The sequence below is a fragment of the Centruroides sculpturatus genome, unplaced genomic scaffold, assembly GCF_000671375.1.
Source record: "Centruroides sculpturatus isolate CEXI.00-Female unplaced genomic scaffold, Cexi_2.0 scaffold1058, whole genome shotgun sequence".
Lineage (NCBI taxonomy): Eukaryota > Metazoa > Arthropoda > Arachnida > Scorpiones > Buthidae > Centruroides > Centruroides sculpturatus.
In genome coordinates this window covers 21,358-43,927 of record NW_019385289.1, presented here as the reverse complement: position 1 = coordinate 43,927, position 22,570 = coordinate 21,358, and the positions used below count along the sequence as shown (strand labels likewise).

The following is a 22,570-nucleotide window of genomic DNA, read 5'->3' as shown; positions in this document are numbered from 1 at the left end:
CAACAGATTCTAAATTTGTAAAAACTTGCAACTCAGGAAGAAAATTCTTTTGAAAGATTCTTCATAATTTTTATTTATGATGTAGCATTAAATGTTTTCTTAACCAAACTTTCAATAATAGATTTCATATTTCGAAAATGCATTAATGAATTTTTTATTGAATATGATTTCAGTATTGATAATTTAGTTTTAAACACATTTACTGCACTAACCATATCAGCAATATGCTGATTTTTAAATTTAATTTAAAATAATATATCCCAAAAAAAATATTTTACTAAAAGCATAATAAAAATTTGCATGATTTATTTTATAATTAATTTATACAATTAAATTATTGTTTTTCACAAAATAAAAACTCATTTAATCAATTTATTTAATCAATTAATCATAAATATAATAGAGCAATATTTATATTAAATCACTAAACATTAAACAAACCAAAATATTAATACAATGATAAGAAATATACATTATAATTTCAATATACATTGATCAGATATTTTATAATCATTAACTTGATGATTTTAAAAATCCAAAATATTTTCTAAATACAGTGAAAACTTGATTATTTGAAATGTAATTATCCTTAACTCTGGATTACTCAAAAAGATTAAAAAACAAAGAGAATGCATAGTATTATACATACCACAGAGTATAATGCACAAAGACCAAACTCTTCACATAAATCACTTCATCATTTGTCAACTGTAGTGTCACAAAACTAGATCATATACATAATACAGTAGAGTCCTGAAAACTCAACCTAATGTGGATCGAAAAGCACAAATGGCCGAGTTTGTGAAAATGCCAGGTTATCAGGAATGGGGTTAAAAAAGAATACGCACGAGTGTTTCCTCAGAAAATACTATACTGTACATGTATGTATTGTTTGCTTGAGAATACAACAGAGCAGCGATTCCCAACCTGTGGTACGCGTACCCCTAGGGGTACGCAATAGGTTGTTTAGGGGTACAGAAAAAGTTAGTTATTATGGCAGAAAAAATAATATATTATGTATCATAAACTAATAGTATTAAAAAATTATTAGATAAAAAACGTTCCTTGCAACAATCACAACTTTATTATACACTTTTTCTTTCAGGTTTTTTTTCTTTAATTTAAAGTTACAATATGTAAAATTAACAATACGGTTACTCACTAAATTTCTTAAATGAGGGGTACAATCTAGAGATTATGACATGTCACGGGGTACACTAATGAAAAAAGGTTGGGAACCACTGCAACAGAGAATAAACTGCCCAAATACCCTTAAACAAAGGAAAAGTACATACTTTATGAAAGCCTAGAGCTTTTACTACATGAAAATGAAAATTAATGAATATACAGTGTACAGTAATTTACCTGATAAGACAGACCTCAGAAAAATATGTTATGAGTCATAAAGCTGTCTATAATGAAAATTAACTAGGGGTTTTTTTGCCCTGCCAGGGTGTGGCTGAGTTATCCAGACTGTCAAGTTATCAAGTGCCAAGTTTTCGGGACTCTACTGTATTACATTAAATTTTCAGTAAATTAATTTGTCTTCATAGAGTAATGCATTACAATGTTTATCATATGTGAAACTTGAAATGCACAGTGCTTGATGTACTAAACCCAAAACACAAAAACAAACAAGTTTTTGGATTATCCAAAATTTTGCTTATCTGAAAGACCAGTAGTCCCATCAAGTTCAGATAATCTGAGTTTTCACTATAGTTAGTAAAGATCCTGCTGGAGTGAATTTCTTATCATTTTAATGCATAATCAAGTATGAAATTAATTACACATATTGTTTAAAAAACTAATTAACCAATGATAATTTTAACTAATATAATACAGTGGTGCCTCGTATAACGTATGCCTCGAATAATGGACTTTCTGTTTGGCTGTTACGTGACTCGAGCAACGGACTGGCTGCGAACAACAGACTTTCCGTTCGGCAGTTACGTGAGGCAAACAACATTTCTGCGAACAAGTTGTGAATGATGTTTCCACTCTTTTGCCATTGCCAATGACAATCTACTATTTTTAGAATATATTAGAATAGTCTATATTATTACTATATCTGAAGTACAGAGCTCCCATTGGGATTCGGCTTGCTCCCTTGTTTATTAAGTACATCACCTCAGTGCAGGGTATTTACATTTATTCAAGTGTTGTGCAAATCAAGGCTTCTAAAAAAACAGAAAGGTGATTTCAATTGAAACAAAGCAAGAAATCACCAGAAGGAGTGAGAGTTGACAAAAACTTCCTTGTCAAATGGGGAGAAGTTCAGGAGTTTACCAACATTCATTATCCAAACACAGCTGAGGCCAACAGGATCAATGATCTCTACAATGACACCCTTGCCCATCATTTCCGACAGGTGTTGAAGAAGAGAGAGAAACAAACCACCTTAGATATGTTTTTCAAGAAGCCAGCTACCAAAAAACAAAGGATGGAACAAGAGGGAACAAGACCCTGCAAGCTCCGGTAGCCTCTCCTGAATCTGACTCCAATTAAAAAACAATAAAAAGAGACCTGCTGCAATGTATAAAAAGTCTGTATCTGTATGAAGGTGTGAAGAAAGTGTTCCTCCACTTCTTCCTCACATCTGACTACCCGGCATAATTGGTGACTGCTCCATTTTCATTTTTTTTTTAATTATACAGTACAGTTATTTTATGTTGAGGAACGAATTATATGTTTTAACATGTATTTCTATGGGAAAATGGGTTTCTTATAACAGACTTTTCACTTAACAGACGTGCACCTGGAACGGGTTAAGTATGTTATACGAGGCACCACTGTAGTTTATAATTTTATTCTGTGTTTTTAAAAATTAAATTAGATAAAGTGTAACATTAAAAATTAAATTATTATTTTATGTACTCGGTTTCCTATCTGTTTTATAATTTAAATAAAGTAATATATCTATATTTCTGATAATCAATACTAAATTTAGATTAGAAAAAGAAATTACAAAATGAAACATAAGGAATTATTTCATAAATTAATATTAGAATAAATAGCAAATATATATTCTTTATAATACATACTTTGAGAACAGTGACAAAATCATTTTCGAATAATGTATCCAAAATATTCATTACAACATTTCCTGCTATTTCTTTTCTAATACCAGTCATTGATCCACTAACATCTAGCAAGATAACAATATCTTTTGCAGATGCAGCAGCTTGAATATACCTGTAATAAAAATTATTATTATAATAAAATAAAGAAATTGCTTTTTGCCCTTAGTATAATTAAATTTAATAATAAAATAAAGTTTTTAATTGAAATATTACAACTTTTAGTACTTATGACATAACTGATTAGTTCAGTTATATTACATAATAGCAATGAACAACTGTTTCAACAGAATCAAATATAAATTTTCAAAATAATCATAAACATCAATTTTAATTCATTAAGTGAAAAACTAAATCATCCTATGATATATTTATAGGATAGAGTGCAAATAATTTTACCTTACAATTATCTACAATATATTTAAATTTTATTAAAATATATGACAATTTCAATAATTCCAATTATTTTTAGTTGTTCTTGTTGTTCCAAAAGGTATTCGAAAGAGAATAGTCATAAATCCAAACAGTTGCTGAATTATATTGGGTTATATTTAATAAATAATAATAATGGTATTACTATCATTATTAATATTTATTAAATGCTAAGTATCTTGTTTTCTAGATAATTTTCTTGTCATAAATTACAATTCTCAAGTTGAGATGCGAGTCTTTGAAGAAAAAAGGAATCAATTTGTAAGTCAAGTCTCAAATCCTTTCAATCAAGTCTGAAATTGAGTCTCAAATCTTTTTATAGAAAACCTTTAGAGCTATTTCAAAGTCTATTAGATAAATCACAGAATTAATAGCTATTTCAAATTCAGGATTAAGAACTTTCCATTCCACCATTTTAACATTAGACATAATTAGAGCACTAATTTCAAGAAATGTTAATTTTTAAAAGATTTTTTTTTGAACAACAGTAGCCAAATTTTTGAATGTCACTGGCATTTGCTTGTTTAAATAAATTCAAACTTAATGGATATAAGGAAGCTCAGTTGATTAATAAGTTTTTCTGGTTCTAATATCCAAAAATGTTTGTATTTTTGAAAATCAAAGCTGCTGAAAGTGATATTATAAGCATAAGTTTACTCTGAAATATTGTAGACAATCTGTCTGTTTTTAATAACAGGATTTATTGTTGAAAAATAAGAAAAACATTTTTAACATTTTCATGATTTGTTGATTGGTGGCAACACTAGTCATTTTTGCTCTCAAGCTCCCCTACCCCTTACTTTTGTCTTTCTTCTCTTCCTGCTTGTTTGTTCTTCAGATGTAGATGAATGTAATCACAAATTATGTAAAGTCTTAATGTTAATATTTATGTATTTTATTTAATAAAAGTTTTTATTAACTATCGCAGTGTGTGTTAGGTTGAGTTCTGGTCTCTAGTTTCAACATTTATTAATCCTGCTCGTGAAATCTTGGGAGATACTAATCTTCTGTGAAAATTTATTGATAAAATTCTCATTGTCAGTAATATCAATATTAGTCTATTCATTGGATATACAAATATCCCACTAGTCTCTACCAACAAATCCTTCTAAATTCATTATTTTAATAATCATAATATTAGAGTTTTTCTTTTCATGAGTGTGCTTTATCAGATAGTCACTTGAAGCATTAGTAATTATAATAAAATAAAATATAAAATCAGGAATCTCTTTTATTTCAGATGATTCAGGAAATAGGTATCATCTTTTACATAGTTATATCTTTTACACTTATTTTATGCTGTGAGGTTGCTCCATCTTCTGCTTCCTTGGATAAATTCTTTACAGTATATGCTTTAAATCACATAGCATGTGTTTTTACATGCCTAAGAAGTTTGAAGCTGTAGATATCTCATTGATGATTGTTACAGCACAAAGTACTTGCCTAAGTATATTTTTGCAGTGTTTTAGCCACTTCTGCAAATGTGAAAGTTAAAATGTTTCTTTTACTCAATTATTTATGTTTAGAAACTTATTAATATTAGATTAATATAAAATAGTAAAACAAAACAAAATTATTGAAAGTTATTTAACAAGAAACCCTTGAAAAAATTTATTATTGTTGAAAAATACTACTACTCTTTTCTCTTTTTATCACCAAAATTGTAATAAAAATAGCCCATAAAAATAATTCAAAAATTTTTATATATTTAACGTAAATAAAGAAAACAAAATACAAAAAAAATAGCTTAAATAATAGCAAATTTTTCCCACAAAGTCCTTAAAAAATTTTCAAGTTAAAACTCAAATTGAGTCACTTTGGTAACTTAACCAATTCAAGTTTTAGTCAATCAACTCAAGTCAATAGTATGGCTGAGAAGCAGTTCAAAACCTATTGAAACGACTCTTAGTCTCAAGTCTAAAAGTGATTTGCAATAAAAAAATTAATAAATAAGTGATAAACTTGAAGAAATATAAGTGTTCATTATAACATTTATGAAATCATACTAACTTAATTTAATTAACCTATTCAAATAAATGCTATAATTAAATCATAGTGTAGTTAAAGTTATTTGATAATTTTGTATTATTTTTATGTATATTTTTGTTTATATTTTACATAAAAGAATCAAAATATATTATAGTATTGTCAAATATTTGTTATTTCTCTAGAAAAAATAAAGTTTAATAAATGTAATAAGAGAGGAATATAATACACTAAGCAATGCTGCATGTGAATTTATTAAAATATATTTATTTTTGCATTTTAAATTAATAAAAACAATTTAACATTTATTTAAAACATGTTCATCTCACATTATGTTATTTTATTTTAAAAATATCATTTCTTTAAAAATAAATAAAATTTACAAAATGATATAAGCATAGACATAAGAGGAGTGCTCATTTTCAAAAATACCATTTGTATAAATTTGAAAATCCAAACAACAGAAATGAAAATCTACTTTTAAAAAGTTCATTTTAAAAAATTAAGTAATAAGTATAATTTATTTTCGTATCCAAATGAAAAATAATCATAATTTCCTTAACGTTCAAAAATTTTTACAAGTTAACATGAATTTCTTAAACTGAAGATAACATTAAGCATACATTTACATTAAATAATGTTTTTAAAGAGTTATATTATAAAGATAACATTATAATTTTGTCTGGGTTTCATTTTTATTCTATTACACTTCTTCCCTATTTCTACTTCTGACATATTTGTTTCAATTATATTCTTATCTTATATCAAATATTTATTTATTTATCATTTAATGTAAATCAGAATTTATTCATTATAAAATTATTTCATTCCTGCTGCTAGTAATTTATTATTCTATAGTTAGCAATTTAATCAACTTTTACTATGGAAATGTTTATACATTTTTAATAAGATAGCTATTTATGAGTGTGTCTGTAATTACAGAAATATAGGACAATTATACTTGATTAAAATAAATAATTAATTAAATAAGATTTTAAAAAATAAATGTTGTTAGTTATATATACATCATATTTAATTAATAGAAATTTTAAATTGATATATTTATTATATGTAATTAAATATACACAATTAATTAATTTAACATTAAATACTGTGTCTTTTAAAATTCTTTTGTGATTTATTAAAATTAAATTTATAACGCGTTAATTATTAAAATTATAATCTAACTTTTGCAATTAATTCAGTATTATTAATATTTAATTTAATTAAATAGAAATGATCATTTTAATACATATATCTAGTATAATGATGATATATAACCAGATTACATATACTGTATTCAGCTTTTTCTATTCTTTAAATATCATATATAAATTTTTTACAACCTTCACAATAATTAAATTATTGAAAAACAGCATTTTAATTCAAATATTAGTATTAAGGTCAATTTAAGAATGTTTTTAGCTTGGTGTTCATTTAACACTCAGCTAAAAATATTCTTAAATGAACTATTGTTTGTTTTTCATCTACGTATTCATTCATTGTGTTCTTTGTAAGTTAAGAGTGATGCCTTCTGAAGTTACAAAAATAAAGATTCCAAAAATATTCAAGAATTGAAAGTTGACAAATGATTTCCTTATCTTAAAGATAAATTTGTTGTAATTAAATTAAATTAATCCAATTCATAGATTTATAATCTTTATTTTTAAATTTAGTTTTATAAATATTACTATATTTGAAAAGTTGGTTACAATTGACCNCCCTCTAGTGCCAAATTTATTTGTAATTCAAAATTAATATTTTCAATTATAGCCCGATTATTTACAGCAATCGTGGGTGTCTATTTATTTTATTTTATTTTATTTAATATACAACATATCCAAGAAAGATCTTTATCATTCTAAACATTAATAACAAAAATACTAACAGGTAAAATGAAATGCAGTTTGTTGCAAAAGAATGAAGAAATCTAAGAGTTTTTTCTGGTATCAATTGCCTGAGGTAAATGATGCTAGTTGCTTGCCAGTTGTGATAAGGATCCATACCTTGGCCTCTGTGATCGCCCGACATAACTCCACTGGATTTCATTTTTTGGGGCTATGTTAAAGATAGGGTTTATCAAACATCTGTTTCTGATATATACATTTTAAAGAAAAGAATACAATTAGCAATTCTCACTGTTACACTGCAAATGTTAAAAAACACTTGGAGGGAAATCAAGTACAGACTTGACATTGTTCGTGCTACTAACGGAGTTCACATACAGCTACATTGAAGGTACTGTAAAAAAACTCTTAGATTTCTTCATTCTTTTGCAGTAAACTGCATTTTATTTCACCTGTTAGTATTTTTGTTATTAATGTTTAAAATGATAAAGATCTTTCTCAAACATGCTGTATTTTGGTTTTACAGTCAGAAAAATGCTATACTTTACAAAAGAATTCAAATCTTTCATATATTTCTAAAAAAAAACAGATATACATTCACATTCTACTACAAAATACAAATGTCCTGACAATGGAGTCAAAAATAAACTAAAAATTTTTAATGACTTATTCTCATTTCTAAATTTTTTCAAAATCAAAAAATTTGAGTTTAAGAGTCATTAACTTAATTATCAAGTTTATTACTTAATTTAAAACATTACTAAGTTTCTAAAATTACTATAAATATAGTTTTTGCATATTTTGTAGTTTTTATTTAAATAAGACAAAGGAATTAGATTTGAAATTGTACAATTTCCAACAACAATGATACAAATAACTGAATGATTTAATATTAATATTAAAAATGCAATACTTTAAAGAACAAAAACCTTCTAACACAGTCTTATATTTTTAATAAATACATTAAAGTCAAACAATCTGCAGATTATATCAGGCTATAATAGATTATTTGGCCTTAATTGAAAATCAAATTATTGGATGTTTATATTTGTAAATACTTTAAAATAAACATTTTATAACATTATATATTTAAAAAATAATTTTATGTTTCTTATAAGCCTGAGAAAACTTATAAGAAACATAAAGTTATTTTTTTTGTTCTGAATTGTTCCTTAAAATCTGAAAATCATAAATTGTTTCTTTGTCAATCTTTGACCCCATACTTTTACTCATTTATAAAAGCACTAATTGATTACAAAGATGTTTTTTTATTTACTTGTATTAAATGCTCAAAAAATGTTTAATACATTTAAATAAAAAAGACCTCTATAATCAATTACCAATTTTTATATATGAATAAAAATGTTTGTTTGTTACTTTGAATCATATCAAACTTGTAACATGGTAGAAAAGTCATTTTTTCTTTTAAAAATTGTATTATCTATAAATCTATAATACAATATTTTAAACAATATGTATATTAAACACAGACACACGCCTAAAACCAGAACAAATTAGCAAGGTTGTGGCTGAAGTTTTCATCTCTAAAACGTAAATGTCAAATGTCGAGTGCCACTATCTTGTAAGCGGTGCTTGATGTTCAACGTTCACGTTTTAGAGATGAAAACTTCAGCCGAAACCTCACTATTAACTCAAAATAGTACTTTTACTAACATTTTTTTCTGTTTGTAGCAGACATCAGGTATAATAGATATAATGCAGAATTAAATGAACAAATTAAAATTGAACATGAACATGATGAATAAATTATAAGTTCAGTTTAAAATTATTTTCCAAAAAAATTATAAATTTAGTTTAAAATCATATATATATTAATTAAAACAAACCATTATAAAACTCAACTTTTAAAATGGAATAGAGATAGTATTTAAAAATTATGGTGAGAAAATAAGAAAGCTATCTCATCATTTGAAAAGATAAATAACTCTGTAAATAATCAATATTAAGAGCATACATATAATTTACTTAATTACATACAAAAATTAATGTATTTCTACTTAAAATAGAAAATTTCTACTTGAAATTTGATAAAATTATAGAGCTTAGTATACACCTGATACAAAAACTCTAAAATACATTTAATTTCAGTGTTTAAAGATTGTTTTAAAAAGCTAATTTCTTACAGAGACTTATAATTTCAGGATTTTTTTAATAAAATATGTTTAGAACATTTTTTTCTTTTTTAAAGACTATCACTGAAAGAAATGTAAGTAAACATTAAAACAATGTGTATTTATTTTAAATCTTTTTTGAGTTTCTCAAAAATTTTGTTTTTAAATATCAGGAGTCAGTAATTTAACAGAAAGTCAACTACTGTATAAACATATCAAATGTAAACATCTTAATTCTCAATCAATCAATCTGATTTTAATAGTCAAAACTTTATCAGAATTTAATGACAAATATGTAAAAGCAAACCTTCTAAGAATGAATCTCTAATAACTATAATAATAATACTAATATTTAATCAAAAGTATTATTTTTCAAATGTTTCCAGAAATGAAATTTGATTCCAATAAATACACTTTGCATGTGAGTTCTTTTCTGTTAACAGGATGTCACTTGTAACTTTAATTCAATGCAACTATTGCATTTAACTATTTAGCCAACATGGCTGTGCCAGTTTGAAGTAGCCCACTTGACTGTTTGTGGAGTACTTGATATTATATAATTTTAGGGTGTGGGGCAAGCCCCCTGAGGTGCAAGTGATAGTAAGCACTGAAGTGCACAACTATATGTGAAGCATGTAAAATAGACAGTACACTGATACATGTTAAAAACTGATCTTTGGAGGTGAATATCTCGCAAAGAATCAACAATTCTGGGGTAGTGCCAAACCCCTCATTCAAAGCTTGCATATTATCCATTGCTGTACATATTGGTTGGCATCCCATTAATAGAAAGGTAACATGAGTAATTTCTAGAATATTGTTCCAATAAACTTCTGTACAGAAAGTTTTGAAAGTTATTCTATCAATGTAATTGCTATATTTAACATATAATAAGCACAAAACATATTAATGTCGTGACTGTATATTTAACAGGTGTTTATTTTTATTTTTTATTTGAAAGCTTTCTCAATACAATTTTCTACATTAATTTTTAAATCATGCATATTTAACTTTAAATTTGAATGTGTATTATAAAAATAAATTTTATTCAAAAAATAATTTTAAGTAAAATCAAAAATTATAAGAAAGGCAGTTCTATGAGAGATTACATGGGTTGAAGCCCACTGACACAGAAAAATTAAAATTTATTTGTTGAAACTTTAAAACATTTATAATGGCAAATATAATTTATCAGACTACAATACAATCATTCCACAAATGCTAACAAAAATACTTATAATTCATACTTTGCAATTACATTGTAATTTCTATGTTGTGAATTATTTATTTACTTATAAACTTGAATAATCTCTATACTTTTTTCCAAGAAATCATGACAAAAGGTCAGAATGTGCAGTTTATCCAAAACAAATTTGATGACAGAACCTGCAAGTTTACTGTGCTTTCTGTTACTAAGTGTTTTTCTTACTTTGATGGTGATGAAATTTACTTATCAACTGAATGACTTTGCTTAATATAATGGCTGTCTGTAGTCAATGGTCATGAGCATTATTATTAAACGGTTTTGTGTGACTAATTTTGTGAAAATAAGAATAAATAAGGTAAGTTAAATATACAACTTTATATCTATATTATCCCTTAGTTTAAGCTATTTGTCTACTGGAAGATTTTCACCTTTGATTTAAATTAAACAATGTAAAGAAGTCTTACTTTCATTTTGTGGCAATACGCCATATTTTGTATATATATATTTTTTATTTTAATATAGTATAGTTTCTTCTCTTTCTTCTTTGTTCTATTGTCTATCTTTTCTAGAATTTTCCTGCTTAACCTTTTCCTCTTGGATGTTGATGACCCATATAAAAAAAAAAAAACCCAAGGGCTAAAGAGGAGAACAAAACACTCTTTTTGGTTGGGACGTCTGAGGGATAGGACATATGAAAAGGTGCTCTAGGTCGTTTTCACAGTGACTAGATATGAAAGAGGTCCTAAGTGAGAATCAGAGGCAAGTTCAACAGATAGAAATATAAGGACTTTCAGAAGTTACTAAGATGAATTTAGTAAAAATCAGAAACCATCCATGTTTTCTACAACAAAAAAAATCAAGGATTATCATCACCCCAAGATTGCTATGTTTGGGTACACACTTTCTACTATTCTTACTTCTTCCATTATTCTACACCTATTTCTTCTCTTCTCTTCTAATATATAAATTAGTTTTTAAGTGTCTAGTTATAGTTCGTTTTATATCTCTTGTAAAGATTGTGGTAAAATTTTGTGTCAAGAGATTAGCCTTAACCATTGTTCACTTTCTTCATTATATAATTCATTACTACAAATAGTAGATAATTTATCAGATATGCAAATAACCTTTTCCCCCTTGGAATTTTTATCTTTTAATACTACGCGGACTTGTAAACTGAACATCACCCATATTAAATGCTACAAAACAGAAAGGGAAAATTGCTATTCTGTAATAATTAATAAAATTTTCTTAAATATGTATCAATAATAAATTAAATTAGTAAAGTTTCTTCTTTTTTTAAACCAGTATCTAAAAAAACTGTGATGTATGGATTACTTTGAGGGCACAGGTTATTGGAGTAAATACAGTAATGCTAGTTTGATTTTTTTATAACTATTATAAAAGATCTAATTTTTATTAAAATTTCATTAAAAAAAAGTTAGTTTTTGTAAATATTGATTTAAATGAAAATAGAACTAAACAATTTTGATAAAGCTATTAAATATTTTTTTGAAATTATTTTAGTACTTTATGTATAAATGTCTCATCATTAATTAAATGTTCATTTAGAAAATTTCAATTTTTATAATCACATAAAATTTCTAAAATGCATAACAACTCTGACATTAAATGTAAAATAAGTGTTTAATAAGTAATTATAATGCACAAACCTTTTTCAACTAAAAACAGAAAAATATAATAAACATTGTTAAATCTTTAAAAATTATTTTCATTCACAAAATAATCTTTCAAGTAGTAATAATTTCAAAAGATAAACAAATAAAATTCATTTTGGTCAAACAATTTCAAATTGAAGAAACTAAAAAACATATAAGAAGTCTTTCAAATTCTATAGAAAATTGATAAATATCTTCAATAAGTTTCATGCCTCATCTGAAAAAAAAAACTCATCCTTATAGCCTTTGTATTAATTTCTCCCTTTATTCATTTTTCCATATTAGCATATTTTAATAAATATTATTTATTTTTAGTTCAAAATATTCACACCAATGAATCGATTCAATAAAAAGTGTTTATTTCTGTGTTACATTATCAAACTTGACAACAAAAATATTTATTACAAATCTACAAAATTTTATCTTTAATCTATTTTTCATTTAAAATATGTTTACTGAATATTATTTAATAAAGATGTTTTAAAAATCTGATGCTTTGTTGTTTTAAATATAACCCTATTAAGTCAGTATTACATTTTAATCTAATTATTCTTTAATATACTTAACATGTTATAATGTTTATATACTTTTGTATAAACATCCCAACGTATTAATACTAAACAAACTATGGTTTAATATATACTTTTGATTTTGAATATTAAAAACTTACCATGGTTGCATGCGACAATCATAAAAATCGGGATCCTTCTCATCATCATCATTTTTTGGCCATTTTGAACCTGTAATATATATCAATCTATAAATTTATTAGAGTATCAATATTCCTATTAAGCAGTTCTATGAGAGATTACATGGGTTGAAGCCCACTGACACAGAAAAATTAAAATTTATTTGTTGAAACTTTAAAACATTTATAATGGCAAATANTACTCGGTTAGAAAAATAATATTATTCTTATATGTTTGTTCATGAAAGATATTTGTTCTATTGTAAATCGGTGTTATAACAGACAAAGTTATAACTTTATGATATATAATGGGTATTCAATAGCTTTGTTAAAAAATCTCTAAACGAAATCATAAGAACTAATACCAGTATGTTGTGTTAACAAACATTGCCCTTATAACAGGAGAAAAAGCCTTAAACGCTTAATAAAGTTTGAATTGAAATGAATTGAATTATAAACATAAAAAAAATAAATTTATTTTTAAAATTTTTGCCTGGAAATGTTCGAAGAAATCCTGTACTGCTTCCAAAATATTGCCAATGAAGAGAAGGATCTGCTGCTAAGTTGTTCCTGAAGACTGGGTTGAGGTATTCAGACCATTTAATAGCATTTACCAAATTTGATTCTATAAAAAGTCGTATTAAATCATTCTATCTGACAGGTTAACATGATTTCAATTCAGTAGCTTATAATTCTTAAAATAGAAACATCTACTAACCTTTATCGTAGACATTTGTTGGAACATGTATGGAACTATGCATAGTATTTACAGGAATATCAAAATTACGATGGGGTTTTAATTCTAATTCTTTCCATCCAGCATCTTTTACTGGCTGTTCATTTGTATCATATATTTTTTTGGCATTAAAATATTCAAACTATNTACTTCCATATAATTTTTTTTCTAATTCTATTAAATGAAAAATATACACTTTTTAATTGGTTTTTCACTAACTTCCAAATGCTTTCAACAGAGTTTTAAATCTGTGGAACTAGGAAGCCATTTCATTCCAAAAAGATTGTTATCATGAAGCCTTTTAAACAATAGCTGTTCATGGATGCATTGTCATATTGAAAAATATCATCATTTATACTTAACATGTCTATAATAGTATTAAGATATACTCAATATTTTTCTACACTTCAAACTTTGTTATGTTATTTAGAAAGCACAATTCACTTAACTTCTGTAAGGAAAAAGAAACACCCATAACTTTAAAAGAGAATTTTTCAGTAGGAATTTTTCAGTTTATAACAAATATAAAAATTCCTCCAGAATTTTCAATACAATCTTATTCTTTTCAAAATAATATTAAAAATGATAAAATACTTAAAGATAAATATTTTGACATTTTCAGTATTATTTTTGTTCAATAAATATTTTTATGAATTTCACTTTCTGGTTAATATTAGCACATTTCTTCCACATTTTTGATACTGAATTACTTTTAATTTACATCTAATAAATCTTATTGATAATGTGTGCTAAGTGTTTCTTAATAAATGACAGAAATACAGAAAACTTTTGAAGTAAAAATATGAGAATTTTGGACAGAAATCTCTTATTTCTGCTTATAGCAAGAAAAGTTAACCATTGCTTAGTAATCAAAATATGAAACGAACCTATAGTAATTGGAACAGGCTAAATTCCAGCAATTTCTATCTTTATTGGATAATGAGAGGTGACTCTTCATATTAAGTATAAAAATAAATCTAAGATAATTATTGATTTATTGATGTTTGTATCAATAAATAAAAACACTATAAATTAAGTGAATTAGTTTTTTTTAAATTATGTTTTTAATATCTTTAGATGTACAATATAATTAATTCCTAACTAAAAATCATGAAAAAGCAACAAATATATATGTATAAGTTAGAGATAAACAGTAAATCAAGTCAGTCTAATCTAAACAATAGATTCCAGGAAAAGGATGATCACCCATCCTACAGTGGGAGGACATGTCCTACAATTAAATCTTTTGTCCTATGTCCTACCGCCTAACAGAAATGTCCTACTTTCACAGATAATATTTCTGGGCCAATAGGTAGTCATTAATAATAACAATAAACTTTTTTTTCATATTTTTATATTAAATAATGGGTACAATTGCAACAAAGAGTAGCATTTAAAACAACAAGAGTGGTAGACTATATCAATTTAANTTCAAAATGCCAGACTGCAATTTTTAATCGTATTTTTAATTTATTTAATTTAAAATATATGCTTGCCACCTCCAATTATTACCCATGTACATCATACTTTTCCTGACAACAACACAATTGTGCCAGTCATATCTATGTAACTCCATTCCAGGTAAAATTTTTGAATAGAAATCTCATGACTTCTGGTCTATACTGGAAGTTCGTATATAATTAATCAGGGCCTCCTGCTCCTAAACATTCATCTATCTATCACTATTCTCAAGATTAAGAAGAGGACAGACAGCCAGATGGGTGACAGTGGTAATTTATGGGTCCACAGTTTTTTCAAATTGCACCCCAAAAATTTGAAAAATATTTGAAGCAGTGATTAAATCTTTTTAAAGTTCAGTTATGTACATTATTTTAAAATCTTTTATTTACATTATCATTCTATATTTTAGGGCATTATATGTTTTAAAGACAACTTATTTCAAATAAACTGAAAATTTTGGCAAGACAATCAATTAGAACAAACTGTGAAATTAAAATATGATTTTGAAATTATTATTTCATGAAATTAACTATAATTATTCAAGGACTATAGCTTCATGTAACAAAGAAAGAAAATGTTTTTCTTCTTCATTCTTCCAGGAAAAAAAGCAAAATCTCCTTTGGTACATATGCTTTCCCTAAGGATATACCAACATATATTGAAACAGAATTGACTATTTGAATCATATAGAATGAAAAAATAGCATTTCTTTTTTCCTTAGTGAAGATACTGAATGTATGTAATACATAAATAATTGCATAAAAAATTATTATATTTTAAAAAATAGTTATTTAAAGAACTTATAAAACATATAACTTGTTAAAATTAACTTAAAAGCTAAAAAGATATTCATTTAAGTATATTTATATTAGAGAATTTTATTAAATATTCTATATCCACCCTTTGATTTAACTGTTGTCTAAGTTTGAATTCAGAATAAATTTATGTTTATGACATTCTTAATTTTCTAACAGCATATGACTACAATTAACTCTACACGTTAAAACTGAGTCCTAACTAACTTGATGTAATTTTTCTATTAATCATTATTTGAGTCTTCTACTATATTTTACAATCAATAAACTTTGTATACCTATTATAATATCATTGGAGGACTTACACAAGAATCTATAATACATTTAATATAATTTTTCAATATTTTAGTTTTTGTTCTCTCGAATTAAAAATATAAAGAAATTATATAAAATATAAATTATATATATATATCTGTGTGTGTATATGTGTGTATTGTAATGTGTATGTGTGTGCATTCTGCCACTAATTGGTGGATGTTTAGTGAAGTATATGAATATATTATTTATATATATAATTATCTTTTGTACTTAGTTCACGTTAGTTTTATTATGTTCATTATTATAGCAGGTTTTCTTTTTTTTCTTTTGTTTGTTTTGTCGTTCATGTTTGGCACAGGTCCTTCTCACTCTGTACCTTCTTTTTGCAGTGTGTGTAGATGAACCTTTTGATTAGTTACCCAAGAGGTCACATGGGGGCAGCAAGAATGGGTATAAATAGCAGGTCCAGGTGTGAAACAGCACCTTTTTTGTGGAGTTCCTCTTGTGAGTCTAGTCAGGATTGGCACCATCAAGGGATCTCGGGAAAGTACTGGTGTAAGAAGCGAAGACCTGTTTGGCCATCGAGAAGGGAAAGGGAATAGAATCCAATTCCATCTGTGGTGTACGAGGAAATAACAGGGTGGATAGAATCAATAAGGAAGTTAGAGCACCTGAGGTATAGACACAAACAACTATTTTGTCTCCAGGTACAATAGCTGTCAGTCAGATGTTTATTGTTTAAGTGTTGGATTTCCGTGAATAGGTTGTTCTCAATATACTTTACGTGTTATAATAAACTAGTGCAAACCTTGTTACGCATTAAAGAAGGGAGAAGGAAAGTGAAGGTATGAGTGTTATTCGTAATTGGGACACATGACTGTGTAAAGGAGTTTTACAGAGGAGTTCACGAGCCGTCAGTTGCTGAGCACATAAGCTGTTATAAATAAAGGTATATTTTGTAAGCTGACTGTTTGTTTGTTGTAGACCTTGGTCTAGCAAAGTTCTATCAGTATTATATATGTAAGTAAAATGTAAAATCAAATATCTAAAACTGAAACCATAAAAATCATAGCAAAAGAAACTTATATAGAATATTTTTCATCCATTTCTGTCTTTTTAATTTGTTTCAATATGAAATAATACTTTTCTCTTATTATGTAAAGACAGAAATGTATTAAAATTAAAAGTATTAAAATACTAAAAGAGCATTACTAATAAATTTTTTAATTTTACAAATATCATCAAAATGTAAAAATGTTGAAAAAAATGATGACAAGTTAACTATGAAAATGTGATAAGAAAAAATAAATGTATTTATATGTTGATAGTAATTTGTTATTGTAAATGGTGTAAGTTACAGTTTGTTTGAAAAATATAAATAAATTTGTAGACAGTTTTAAAATTATTCAAATAATTAGTCTATATACATATAAAATATCCATTTTCTTAATATAGCAATTATATTTTTCTTATAACAATTAATTTAGTGACTACTGAAGAGTCAATTATTTTTCTCTTCCAGTGCAAAATTCATTTATAGCCTAAGCTATTTTCAAAAGTATTGTTATTTATGAATATCTTAAAATCTATCATTAGAATTTCTTCCAGTTATAAATTTCAGTGAATGATCAATAACTACAATTAACTGTTTTAGTTACCTTATATATGCTGATATTATGATGCTTAAATTAAGCAATATATAAGTACAACACTGTGTGTCATGATCAGTGAATGCAAAAGTTTTCATTGACACCTGTTCAACTATCTTTAAAGCCTATTCAATTCTTTTCTATAGAATACCTGAATTCCATGGGATAAAAATAACAATGTGATGCTAATCACTCATTCCAATTTTGTGCCAGTGACTAAAAAGCAATTAAGTTATATGTATGTTGAATGCATACACTTTGTGGTATGCAGTTAAATAACTTTTACTGCTTCTTTAATTTGCATCAATTTAGTGACATATGACAAAAGTTAATGTAATAAAATGTTTCTAAGAAACTGTGTTCTTGAAAAAATAACAATTTGTTCAATCAGAATTTAATGACAAATATGTAAAAGCAAACCTTCTAAGAATGAATCTCTAATAACTATAATAATAATACTAATATTTAATCAAAAGTATTATTTTTCAAATGTTTCCAGAAATGAAATTTGATTCCAATAAATACACTTTGCATGTGAGTTCTTTTCTGTTAACAGGATGTCACTTGTAACTTTAATTCAATGCAACTATTGCATTTAACTATTTAGCCAACATGGCTGTGCCAGTTTGAAGTAGCCCACTTGACTGTTTGTGGAGTACTTGATATTATATAATTTTAGGGTGTGGGGCAAGCCCCCTGAGGTGCAAGTGATAGTAAGCACTGAAGTGCACAACTATATGTGAAGCATGTAAAATAGACAGTACACTGATACATGTTAAAAACTGATCTTTGGAGGTGAATATCTCGCAAAGAATCAACAATTCTGGGGTAGTGCCAAACCCCTCATTCAAAGCTTGCATATTATCCATTGCTGTACATATTGGTTGGCATCCCATTAATAGAAAGGTAACATGAGTAATTTCTAGAATATTGTTCCAATAAACTTCTGTACAGAAAGTTTTGAAAGTTATTCTATCAATGTAATTGCTATATTTAACATATAATAAGCACAAAACATATTAATGTCGTGACTGTATATTTAACAGGTGTTTATTTTTATTTTTTATTTGAAAGCTTTCTCAATACAATTTTCTACATTAATTTTTAAATCATGCATATTTAACTTTAAATTTGAATGTGTATTATAAAAATAAATTTTATTCAAAAAATAATTTTAAGTAAAATCAAAAATTATAAGAAAGGCAGTTCTATGAGAGATTACATGGGTTGAAGCCCACTGACACAGAAAAATTAAAATTTATTTGTTGAAACTTTAAAACATTTATAATGGCAAATATAATTTATCAGACTACAATACAATCATTCCACAAATGCTAACAAAAATACTTATAATTCATACTTTGCAATTACATTGTAATTTCTATGTTGTGAATTATTTATTTACTTATAAACTTGAATAATCTCTATACTTTTTTCCAAGAAATCATGACAAAAGGTCAGAATGTGCAGTTTATCCAAAACAAATTTGATGACAGAACCTGCAAGTTTACTGTGCTTTCTGTTACTAAGTGTTTTTCTTACTTTGATGGTGATGAAATTTACTTATCAACTGAATGACTTTGCTTAATATAATGGCTGTCTGTAGTCAATGGTCATGAGCATTATTATTAAACGGTTTTGTGTGACTAATTTTGTGAAAATAAGAATAAATAAGGTAAGTTAAATATACAACTTTATATCTATATTATCCCTTAGTTTAAGCTATTTGTCTACTGGAAGATTTTCACCTTTGATTTAAATTAAACAATGTAAAGAAGTCTTACTTTCATTTTGTGGCAATACGCCATATTTTGTATATATATATTTTTTATTTTAATATAGTATAGTTTCTTCTCTTTCTTCTTTGTTCTATTGTCTATCTTTTCTAGAATTTTCCTGCTTAACCTTTTCCTCTTGGATGTTGATGACCCATATAAAAAAAAAAAACCCAAGGGCTAAAGAGGAGAACAAAACACTCTTTTTGGTTGGGACGTCTGAGGGATAGGACATATGAAAAGGTGCTCTAGGTCGTTTTCACAGTGACTAGATATGAAAGAGGTCCTAAGTGAGAATCAGAGGCAAGTTCAACAGATAGAAATATAAGGACTTTCAGAAGTTACTAAGATGAATTTAGTAAAAATCAGAAACCATCCATGTTTTCTACAACAAAAAAAATCAAGGATTATCATCACCCCAAGATTGCTATGTTTGGGTACACACTTTCTACTATTCTTACTTCTTCCATTATTCTACACCTATTTCTTCTCTTCTCTTCTAATATATAAATTAGTTTTTAAGTGTCTAGTTATAGTTCGTTTTATATCTCTTGTAAAGATTGTGGTAAAATTTTGTGTCAAGAGATTAGCCTTAACCATTGTTCACTTTCTTCATTATATAATTCATTACTACAAATAGTAGATAATTTATCAGATATGCAAATAACCTTTTCCCCCTTGGAATTTTTATCTTTTAATACTACGCGGACTTGTAAACTGAACATCACCCATATTAAATGCTACAAAACAGAAAGGGAAAATTGCTATTCTGTAATAATTAATAAAATTTTCTTAAATATGTATCAATAATAAATTAAATTAGTAAAGTTTCTTCTTTTTTTAAACCAGTATCTAAAAAAACTGTGATGTATGGATTACTTTGAGGGCACAGGTTATTGGAGTAAATACAGTAATGCTAGTTTGATTTTTTTATAACTATTATAAAAGATCTAATTTTTATTAAAATTTCATTAAAAAAAAGTTAGTTTTTGTAAATATTGATTTAAATGAAAATAGAACTAAACAATTTTGATAAAGCTATTAAATATTTTTTTGAAATTATTTTAGTACTTTATGTATAAATGTCTCATCATTAATTAAATGTTCATTTAGAAAATTTCAATTTTTATAATCACATAAAATTTCTAAAATGCATAACAACTCTGACATTAAATGTAAAATAAGTGTTTAATAAGTAATTATAATGCACAAACCTTTTTCAACTAAAAACAGAAAAATATAATAAACATTGTTAAATCTTTAAAAATTATTTTCATTCACAAAATAATCTTTCAAGTAGTAATAATTTCAAAAGATAAACAAATAAAATTCATTTTGGTCAAACAATTTCAAATTGAAGAAACTAAAAAACATATAAGAAGTCTTTCAAATTCTATAGAAAATTGATAAATATCTTCAATAAGTTTCATGCCTCATCTGAAAAAAAAAACTCATCCTTATAGCCTTTGTATTAATTTCTCCCTTTATTCATTTTTCCATATTAGCATATTTTAATAAATATTATTTATTTTTAGTTCAAAATATTCACACCAATGAATCGATTCAATAAAAAGTGTTTATTTCTGTGTTACATTATCAAACTTGACAACAAAAATATTTATTACAAATCTACAAAATTTTATCTTTAATCTATTTTTCATTTAAAATATGTTTACTGAATATTATTTAATAAAGATGTTTTAAAAATCTGATGCTTTGTTGTTTTAAATATAACCCTATTAAGTCAGTATTACATTTTAATCTAATTATTCTTTAATATACTTAACATGTTATAATGTTTATATACTTTTGTATAAACATCCCAACGTATTAATACTAAACAAACTATGGTTTAATATATACTTTTGATTTTGAATATTAAAAACTTACCATGGTTGCATGCGACAATCATAAAAATCGGGATCCTTCTCATCATCATCATTTTTTGGCCATTTTGAACCTGTAATATATATCAATCTATAAATTTATTAGTATTAATATTCCTATTAAAAAATAAATTTATTTTTAAAATTTTTGCCTGGAAATGTTCGAAGAAATCCTGTACTGCTTCCAAAATATTGCCAATGAAGAGAAGGATCTGCTGCTAAGTTGTTCCTGAAGACTGGGTTGAGGTATTCAGACCATTTAATAGCATTTACCAAATTTGATTCTATAAAAAGTCGTATTAAATCATTCTATCTGACAGGTTAACATGATTTCAATTCAGTAGCTTATAATTCTTAAAATAGAAACATCTACTAACCTTTATCGTAGACATTTGTTGGAACATGTATGGAACTATGCATAGTATTTACAGGAATATCAAAATTACGATGGGGTTTTAATTCTAATTCTTTCCATCCAGCATCTTTTACTGGCTGTTCATTTGTATCATATATTTTTTTGGCATTAAAATATTCAAACTATATAAATAAAATAATTTTACACATTAAAGAGATAAAAAGAAAATTAATTTATTATTTTAAATATATTTTCAAAATTTTAAATAAAACTAACATTTAATGTCTTTTCATGTTGGTGAGTGAATACAGCTGATTCTGCAGCTTCTGCTATCCTCTGAAAAGTGAAGTAGTAATTTTTAAATTATATCAAGATTAATTTTCTTATATTAAAAACATTATAAAAAGTTTATTAGCCAAGTTTATTATTTTTATACATAAATAAATATTTATATTTAGTTTATTAGTAAAAAATTTATGTAAGAAATGAAATTTTTCAATACATTAGTATTAAAGCAAATTAATATAATCTACAAAAATTAATATATTTCTATGTATAACTACAATACTTATAAATTCTAAATAAAACTT

General features: G+C 25.7%; 1 protein-coding gene across 1 annotated transcript in view; it reads right to left on the bottom strand.

The window, feature by feature from the left end:
* LOC111637227 (voltage-dependent calcium channel subunit alpha-2/delta-3-like) overlaps positions 1 to 22,318 on the bottom strand; it is a 130,398-nt gene extending 108,080 nt beyond the window's left edge. The window contains exons 1-9 of the mRNA XM_023382670.1: positions 22,257 to 22,318; positions 22,003 to 22,162; positions 21,778 to 21,909; positions 21,630 to 21,699; positions 18,729 to 18,951; positions 13,764 to 13,923; positions 13,539 to 13,670; positions 13,028 to 13,097; positions 3,042 to 3,192 (exon numbers count right to left, since the gene is read on the bottom strand). Coding sequence (XP_023238438.1) covers positions 3,042 to 3,192; positions 13,028 to 13,097; positions 13,539 to 13,670; positions 13,764 to 13,923; positions 18,729 to 18,951; positions 21,630 to 21,699; positions 21,778 to 21,909; positions 22,003 to 22,045 — 981 coding nt within the window. The 5' untranslated portion in view covers positions 22,046 to 22,162; positions 22,257 to 22,318. The remainder of the gene's footprint in view (positions 1 to 3,041; positions 3,193 to 13,027; positions 13,098 to 13,538; positions 13,671 to 13,763; positions 13,924 to 18,728; positions 18,952 to 21,629; positions 21,700 to 21,777; positions 21,910 to 22,002; positions 22,163 to 22,256) is intronic.
* Positions 22,319 to 22,570: the final 252 nt, after the last annotated feature.